Source organism: Gadus chalcogrammus, chromosome 7, assembly GCF_026213295.1.
Source record: "Gadus chalcogrammus isolate NIFS_2021 chromosome 7, NIFS_Gcha_1.0, whole genome shotgun sequence".
NCBI lineage: Eukaryota > Metazoa > Chordata > Actinopteri > Gadiformes > Gadidae > Gadus > Gadus chalcogrammus.
This window is the reverse complement of record NC_079418.1, coordinates 6,972,397-6,981,871: the sequence shown is the minus strand read 5'-3', so window position 1 is coordinate 6,981,871 and position 9,475 is coordinate 6,972,397. Positions and strand designations below refer to the sequence as shown.

At 46.8% G+C, this 9,475-nt stretch overlaps 1 protein-coding gene across 1 annotated transcript in view; it reads left to right on the top strand.

The window, feature by feature from the left end:
* The first annotated feature begins 4,646 nt into the window (after nucleotides 1-4,646).
* LOC130385544 (calcipressin-1-like) overlaps nucleotides 4,647-9,475 on the top strand; it is a 24,813-nt gene continuing 19,984 nt past the window's right edge. The window contains exons 1-2 of the mRNA XM_056594071.1: nucleotides 4,647-4,986; nucleotides 5,427-5,591. Of these exons, the coding sequence (XP_056450046.1) occupies nucleotides 5,472-5,591 (120 nt within the window). The 5' untranslated portion in view covers nucleotides 4,647-4,986; nucleotides 5,427-5,471. The remainder of the gene's footprint in view (nucleotides 4,987-5,426; nucleotides 5,592-9,475) is intronic.

Genomic DNA, 9,475 nt, shown 5'->3' with positions numbered 1-9,475 from the left:
TGTTGTTCCCCTCCTCACTCCCCACATCGATGGATGCCTCTCTGCCTCCGTCTCCTTCTGCAGGCCGGGGCATGGAGCAGGGAACCCCAACTTCTGGATCCACCGCCTGCCTCTCATCCCCTGCCACTCCCTCCATCTCCCCCTCTGCCTGGACCCTGTTGTCCTTATTACTCTCCACCTCCCTCACCCTCCCACCCAGCGGTTGTGTACCTTCGTCTCCTTCTGCAGGCAGGGGATTGGTGCTTGGAACATCTTCTGGTTTCACCGCCTGCTGTATATCACCTGGTACTCTCTCCATCACGACCGCCTCCTCCACGATGCTTCGCCCTACGGTGAGAGACACACAGAGTTTATTTGAATAGGGCAGATAACAGAAACAAAAATTAGCTTGAGACAGTTAGAGAGAGAGAGAGAGAGAGAGAGAGAGAGAGAGAGAGAGAGAGAGAGAGAGAGAGAGAGAGAGAGAGAGACAGAGAGAGAGAGACAAAAAGAGTGTGTGTGCAGAGATACTCACCCTCCCCGCGACCATCTCCAGTCAGGCCTTCCTTCCCTGCCCCTGTGGACGTCCGAGGCAACTTAACATCAGGCAAACCCGGCATGGAAGTGTCTTGGCTCAAGGTCCGAGGTTCCCGATTGCCAATCCCTGAACCTTCTGTCCCGGACTGTTCCTCTTCCTCTCTCCCACCTGCCATCGCCTCCTTAACCTCATTATCCGCCCGCTGTCTGGTCCAATTTACCTCTCCCTCTGTGTCGCTGAGGGTATTAACCTCCACTTGTCGATCCTCCTCCTCCTCCTTCTTCTCCTCCTTCTTTGCTCCGTTCCTCTGCCCCATCTCTCCCTCTGTCCTTGTCAGGTGCTCCTTCTCCTCCTCCTCCTCCTCCTCCTCCCCCTCCTTCTCCCTGGACCCCACCTCTGTCCTCGGTTGTTGCTCCTCTACCCATGCTCCACTCTCTCCCCCTCTCATTGTCGGATGACACTCCCCCACTCCTCCTATCGTGGGAAGACACTCCCTCACTCCCAACATCGGTGGACACTCTCTCACTTCCTCCATCGACTCACTCACTCCCACTCCCACCTTTGGCTGACTCTCTCCCCCTTCGATCGGCGGTTGCAACTCTGAGACGTCGTTCCCGAACTCTCCTTGTCCTTTCCGCTGATCCATCAGCGCGGCTCTCCCGCCGATGTCCGGTTCCTCATCGAGAACGGACGGGGGATCCGTACTCGATTCAGCGTGGACGTCGACGACCGCGCAGGTCATTACAGTGACCCGGATATTTCGCCTGGCACCCTCTGTGGGTTGGATGGGTTCGACCCCAGCATGGTGCGAGTGCCCGGAGTTTGCGACGCAAATGGCATCTCTGTCGGTGTTGGTGGTTTGGTCAATGTCGGGGAGGACTCTGAGCTTCTCAGACTCAGATGGGACCTCATCGGCGACCGAGCCAATCTCTAGTCGGCTCGGTTCTGTTGTATTGCTTTCGTCTTCTCCACAGTCTTCTTCCTCCTTAAGGTCTTCGTCGATTGGTGGATGTGGATCGAGTTGAGGCTCTGAAAAGTCTGGCCAAACTTTCTCTCCGACTCTCCCCTCTCTCTCACTTTCACTCTCTCTTTCACTCTCTCTCTCTCCCTGAACCTGTGTCTGTTCATCGAGGGACCCCACCTCTCGCACTCGCTCTCCCCCCTCCCACTCCTCCCCCGCTTCCTCAGGGACTTCCACCCCTACTATCCACCCTTCCTCCCCTTGCTCCACCGCCACCGGTGCACCTCCCCACTCCGCCTCATCGACCTCCTCCGGCTCTCCATCCGAGGGAGGAGGTACCGCGGTCTCCCCGGACGAGTCCCAGGCGCCCTCCTCATCCGACCCTCCCTCTTCATCGCCGCCCATGAGCAAGGCATCTTCTCCGACCTCCTCTGCGAAGTCGACCTCCTCCTCCTCCTCCAACTCCTCCTCTCCTCCTCGGTCTCCTCCTACCTTGGTGTCCGAGTCAGTGCAGAAACCCGGGTCGCCATGGAAACCCCGGTTGGGTATCAGCTCCATGATGTGTCCGGGGTCAAACTGAGCTTTGTTGCCGGGGGGATAAGGGGTTTGTTGTCCGGGGGTGGGGGGCGGTGGGGTTAGGAGGAGGTGTTTACCTTAAGAAGGGTCCCGTGTTCTGGAGCACAGTGAATGAAAATGTGCGTAAAGTTTCCGAAGAAAGTATCCGTTCAATCCGAGGAAAGTTTAGAAATGTGAGTATAAATCGGGTTATGTTTCCGAAGAAAGGATTGGTCCAATTCCAGAGAGACTTCAGAAACGTGCGTACAAAACTTCTTGAGTTTCCAAAAAGTTTCGGTCCAATTTCAGGGAAAGTTTGGAAATTTGCGTGCAAAACGTGAGTAGATTTTCCAAAGAAAGAATCGGTTCAGTACCAGGCAAATTTCGGAAACGTGCGTACAAAACGTGTTTAGAGTGGCATGAAGATCCGTCCAAATTCAGTCTTGTGAGTCCGACGTTTGCAAACGATGCCGCGGAATGTAGAGAACGATAATCTGAGTAGTAAAAGGGGAAGTACTTATGTTTTACACAGAAAGTTAGTGTGAGAGAACACAAGCACACCCCTTTTAGGCGCTAAGAACTATAGGGCGTTCTGAGCTGAGCTGCACTCTGCAGGCTAAGTAGAATCTACCTCTACCTTTTGATTTGTTTTAGCTGTCCCTCTGCCCCCTCTCTCCCTCTTTCTCTCTCTCCTTGTCACTCGCGCTCTCTCTCCACTTCCCCTCTCCCTCCCTCTCTCTCTCTCTCTCTCTCTCTCTCTCTCTCTCTCGCTCTCTCCACTTCCCCTCTCCCTCCCTCTCTCTCTCTCTCTCTCTCTCTCTCTCTCTCTCTCTCTCTCTCTCTCTCTCTCTCTCTCTCTCTCGACTTCCCACCCCCCTCTCCCTCTCGTTCACTCTCTCTCTCTAGGCATGGCGGATTAGAAGGAGGCTGATCTCCACATGACCAGGAGCTTAAACTCCCCCCCCCCCCCCCCCCCCGACTGGGTCCAGCAGCACTCGGAGGTCAAAGGTCCCCAAGCAGCCAATAGCCTGGTTCTTTGACACGCAAGCAACGCACACATACTCTCTCCCGCTCTCTCTCTCTCTCTCGCTCACTCTCTCTTTCTCAGACACCTACACACACACCTACCTGTCCACTCACACCCGCACACACACCTATACACTCTCTCTTGCTCTCTCACTTTCTCTCTCTCTCTCTCTCTCTCTCTCTCTCTCTCTCTCTCTCTCTCTCTCTCTCTCTCTCTCTCTCTCTCTCACTCTCTCTCTCTCTCTCTCACTCTCTCTCTCTCTCTCACTCAATCAATCATTCACACACTCTCACACACACACACACACACACACACACACACACACACACACACACACACACACACACACACACACACACACACACACACACACACACAAACAAAGAACAATCACAAATGCAAAACAAATAAACAGGAGACGCACTACATTTGCATAGGGTGTCAGTGTTCAATCAGTGTTCAAACTTAATAGTTTGACACGGCATGTAGCCACAAGGGGGCGTTCTTAGTCTCAATTTAACTAACCCTTGCGTCTTGAGCCGTTATGATAATTATTATAAATGAAACAAAAATTACCGAATGTAATTCTGAATGAACATTAATTAAATACTCGTATTTAGTCACAATGAATACAATATGCCATCCCTGATTTACATTTACATTTAGGGCATTTAGCAGACGCTTTTATCCAAAGCGACTTACAATAAGTACATTTGTCATAAGAAGTGCTACAATATATTGCTGTCGGTACAGTAAGGATGTTCATAGAGCCAAGTGCAAGGACAACAATCGCTAGGCTAACCAATTCCCCGTTACAGCAATTATAGCAGCTAGGCCTACTGCAGTTGACTAAATAGGCCTAAATCACACAGTATACACAGATGAAAAGTTAGAACAAGCAATCGTAATTCTAAACACTAGGAATCGTAGTTACCAAAGTCACCTACAGCCAGGTATGAGACAACCTTCTTGTAAGACAAAATGTATTATACAGATCAATGATAACCGTTTCCTCTTAATTCCCTGGTTGCATATTTATTAGAAGCGCCAGTTGACACACTTCATACTGACTTGTAAATCAGCAATTAATGTATAAATTAACATTCAGTTGGTGTCACGTGATTATGGTGGCATAAAAAAACAAAAAATTGAATTTTGAAAAATAAATTAGAATTGCAGCGACGTGTCTTGTGCTTAACAATTCAATTTTATTGATCATTATTAAGAATGAATTATTTTTTATATATTATTATACAAGTTTTCAACTGTAGATCATAGAGTGTAAGAAATTAATAATAATACAATCGCGGGAGGGAGACCCACGTGTACCGGTCTACAACAGAAACGGGCATCAGCTGTCCAGCCTACGTCAGCTTTATCTGCATTATCTGCATTTTTTATCATTATTATTAATTCATTATTATGAATTATTATTAATTCATTATCATAAATGTATATTAGCATCTACTTTGCAAGTGTAAATTATAAAAAATAAAGTGTCCAATCGTCGGAGGTAAACTCATTCATTTCCGGTCAGTACCGGAAACGCGCATCAGCTGTCCCGAATACGTCACCTCCTTTATCCGCATCTCTCGGGCCTTAGCGAGCAACAATATCCCCCTCCGGCGCTCTTTAGTGACCATTTAGTCCCGTTACAATGCCACTATTTGAGCATTAAAACAAAGATACCGATCCACTGCGTGCCCCGTTTCCACCCGATCTATAAGCGAGGTTTTTTGTCCGCGAACTGCGACGTTTTAGGGTCTTTCCGGGCGTATTTTAATAGTATAAGAAGTAGCCTGGTGTCAGCATCCTCTTCCTCTGACTTGTCGTTTTTCTCCAACTAAGCTCTGATTTCTACCCAGTTTCTCTTTTTTTTTCATGTCTATGCTACTCTGAGACCTTTGGCATCACATTAAACCATTGGTATGTATAGTGTGTGTGTGTGTGTGTGTGTGTGTGTGTGTGTGTGTGTGTGTGTGTGTGTGTGTGTGTGTGTGTGTGTGTGTGTGTGTGTGTGTGTGTGTGTCATAGGACAGATGTATGTACGGTGTGTTTGTGTGTGTGTCATAGGATATATGTATATACGTTGTGTGTGTGTGTGTGTGTATCATATTTTATATACGGTGTTTGTGTGTAGGTGTGTATATCATAGGATATATGTATATACGGTGTGTGTCATAGGATAGATGTATATACAGTGTGTGTGTGTATATATATATATATATATATATATATCATGTGTGAATGAGTGCATGAATGGGTGAATGTTAGGCAATATTGTTCAGTGCTTTGAGTGGTCACTGGATAGGAAAGCGCGGTATAAATGCAGTCTATTTAACATTCACTGTCTTTGTCATTCGCAGGTCCGTGGATCTGTGATAACAACAAAAATAACTATCCGTGCAGCGATGCAGAAGTCCACGCGGACCACGGAGGAGGCGACAGTGGCCGTGCAGTTCACCGACCTCCCCAACGCGCTCATCGCCTGCAAGGTCGCCGTGGACCTGTTCGATGACAGCGGTGTGAAGGTGAGAGGCGCCGGCGTCGAAGGCTTCAATGTTGATGTTGACATCACTGTTTCCATGTCAAGATTAGGGCCCGTCTCCCACAGATAGGTGCTGGCTGCTGGATTTCATGGTTGGCTTAATGTTTATCGGATGTAAACTAGTTAAAACTGATGTGTTTTGTATCGTTGTTGGGCAGCAATAGCTCAAGAGGTACAGCGGGTTCGCTTGTAACCGAAAGGTTGCTAGTTGGATCCCAGGCTCCTCGTAGCTGTGAGTAGAGTAGAGTGTCGAGGTGTCCCTGAGCGAGACGCCTCACCCTGACTGCTCCTGACCAGCTGGCTGTCGCCCTGAGGGGTCGACTCCGCCGTCGGTGTGGGTCACATGTTTTTTGATTGTCGCATTTGTTATATATTTTTATAATGGCTCTGCTAGACACTGAACTTTGTGTGTTTGTGAATGCAGAAAGCAACGACTCTAAATATAAAGAAGTGATTCATAAACAATTAGGTATGTACGCACTTATGTATGTTTATACGTCCTGGCACTTAATGTACGCACTTATTGTATGTTGTACGTCCTGGCACTTAATGTACGCACTTATTGTATATTTGTACGTACTGCCACTTAATGTTATTACTTATTGTTTGTTATAGTACTTAGCATTGTGTAGCAACTTATCCTAGCTATCTCTGTTGTATACGGTGAATGGTTTAACCTAGTGATTGTTAGTGCTTGGAACTTGGTTCTATGAACATCCTTACTGTACCGAAAGCGATAAATTGTTGTGTCTCTTTCTTCTGACAAATGGACTTATTGTAAGTCGCTTTGGATAAAATTGTCTGCTAGACGCCCTCATTATAAAATGTAAATCGAGAAAAAATCTCCATACCAGATACTTTTCTGTACGATGCGGTAACACAATAGACCACAAACACAACTCAAAGGGTATTCTTATAGCCTGTTGATGCAGGGATCTGCATATCGGATGTGTTACACTGGATCATAAACCCTCCTCCACAGAATAAACATAGTAGAGTAGTCTAAAAGGGGTCAAATCATGCTTTTTCAGCTTTAGACTGTTATATGACATATGTATACATGTTTTACGTCTGCTAAGCTAGAAAAATCCAAGTGCGAGCCATGCGGAGTCTTTGTGCCCACCGAGAACGCCCCTCAATAAGTGTGTGTTAAAATCGAATTTGAGTTCAAACTTCACATCCGTACCAGTGTGACATCAGACTGTGCAGTGCTGAAGTGCAGAAGTCCCATCTCCCGGCTACCCCAAATGTTTGCAACTTTTCAGGGGGGTGTGAGTATGTCGACGCTCACGCCGACGTTCAACTAATCGCAGAGTGGGCATGCTGACCAATCACAGCAGACTGGGCTACTCGAGGAGGCGGGCCTTAAAGAGACATGATACAAAACAGAATGTTTTTGTATCATGTCTCTTGAAATTGTTTTTTTGCAGAAAGGAACAGTTTGAGAATAATAAGGGATATTTCTAACATACAGGCATATATCCCTCTTCTAGAAGTAACCCCAAATGCAATTATTAGCAATGGGATCTTTAACGCAAGGCGACATTGACTCCACTCTGTTTAGACCGGGCGGGCGCTTTGCGTTCCTTAATTGGGTCTGTTAATTGGCACGCTTAATCGGCTAATCCCCGACAGAGCCGGTGTGCAAACGCAAACACGGAAGTTGTACGGATTCCCGCGCGTGTCGGGATTGCTCCCCCTACGGACCCAGCAGGGAGGATGTGAGGGACCGCTGGCTCCTTCCTAAGGTCCCCGCGGGTTGAGTTCTCTACGGTCTTGTTTAGGAGATAAACAACGAAAAGGTTGGCCTGTTGTTGTCTGGGATTGACGTGAGCTGAAGAGAATCTGTGGATAATGACGTGTGTGTGTGTGGTTGGCTGGGTAGACAGACACACATTGTATGTGTCTTAGTTTATAATACTATTTAGTTTGCGTGTGTGTCATGTTTCCATGACAAAGTGTGAGTGTGTCTTTGTTCATGATTGTTTAGTTGTTCAAGACTGTTTAGTTGTGTGTGTGTGTGACTGTGTTAAGACACACAGTGTGTGTTTGTGTTTCCTGTTCATGAGTCTGGAGGGAAAGGTGTGTGTTTGTTTGTATGTTTTCTGCAATTAGACAGTGGAAAGTTAAACAGTGGAAACATATTATGCAAAGTCAGTTGTGGAATTTAACATTTCACTGACCCAGGACCGTGTGTGTGTGTGTGTGTGTGAGTGGACTCTCAGATGACAACAGGGGAAAAAGTTGTTCACTGGGTCAAATGACATGATGTGTGTGTGGGGGTGGGGTATTTTTGTCCTTTCATGGCTACTTGGTTACCTGCCATTGTGTTTTTCAGCTTTCAGTTTGTGTGTGAGACTGTTTTGACACACAGTATGTGTGCGTGTCTGCGATCACAATACTTGTGAAAGACGCAATTAAACACACAGTGTATGACTGTGTTCATGATACTGATATGTGTGTGTGTGTGTGTGTAATGATTTTGTGATTGTGTCCAGACACACTGTGTGTGTGTGTGTGTGTGTGTGTGTGTGTGTGTGTGTGTGTGTGTGTGTGTGTGTGTGTGTGTGTGTGTGTGTGTGTGTGTGTGTGTGTGTGTGTGTGTGTGTGTGTGTGTGTGTGTGTTCCTGATTTTGTGTGTTTCTTTGTCCATGATACTGGTGTGTGTGTGTGTGTGACTGTGTTCATGATACTGATGTGTGTCTTTGTTCACAATTCTGTGTGTGTGTGTCATATTTGTGCGTCTGTGTTTAGACACACTGTATTTGTGTGTGTGTGTGTGTTTTCATATGCACTTTTGCATGCGTGTGGAGGCTTGGCCGGTTCTCACTACACACACTACTTTTGTTGGGCGGGGCCATTTACTAGTATCTCCAGCTGACAGGGGCAGGACCTCGTGAATACCAACAAATAGCAGCGCTGACAAAACAGTATAATATAAACAGTGAGACACACACACACACACACACACACACACACACACACCATTTTGCCATGGCAATATTTACACCGAGATAATGCTATCGTTGATAATCCAGCATGTCTGATTTTCGCATATCGTATTAGTTAATGATAATTGTTTTTCGTTAAGGTCAGTGCCTCCTCTGATAGGCGGGTTTAGGATGCAGTGTTTCCCTCGTAAAGCAATTGTGGGGTTATACAGCTCTGTTCCTGACCTACTGGGCCCTAACGATGTGATAGCATGTGTGATAGCACGGCCGTGCTATCGATTAGCCGCAGACGTGCTGACTCATGCTGACCCTGAAGGTTAAAGGCTCCAACGCAAGCGGCCGAAGTCCCCTCCTGGAAAGGGTGATTATGCATATTGTCCTTCCTTGTCTCCTTGTCTCCTCTTAGCCTCCTTCCCTCGTCTCCCCCTCCCACTCGCTCGCTGTATGTTAATGCAATTGTCTAAACAAAGTCTCACACACAAAACTAAACACAGTGGCTGCATCCGAATACTCGTACTTGCATACTATATAGTATGCATTTTGTAGTATGCGAAAAATCTAGCGCGTCCGAATACTGTAGTATGCATTCTGTAGTACGGAAGTCATTTCCGAATGCATACTACCGCCAAAGTGAACCACGGACCACACTACGCTATCCCACAATGCAACCGGAGTCTGGTAACAAACGAAGAAGAGATGGCTGACCCGACACCACCAACAGCGGCTTTTTATTCGTGTGTGTGTGTGTGTTCAATAAAAGGAAAAATTAACTTCAATCGTCTTTTTCACGGAGTAACAAATAACTGTAAATGTATTATGATTATTCCAAAAAAATGACTTACCAAATTTCCACATATATACAACATAACCTGCCGGTAAGTCGCTCTACGAGATGACCGACGACGACGCCTTCTAG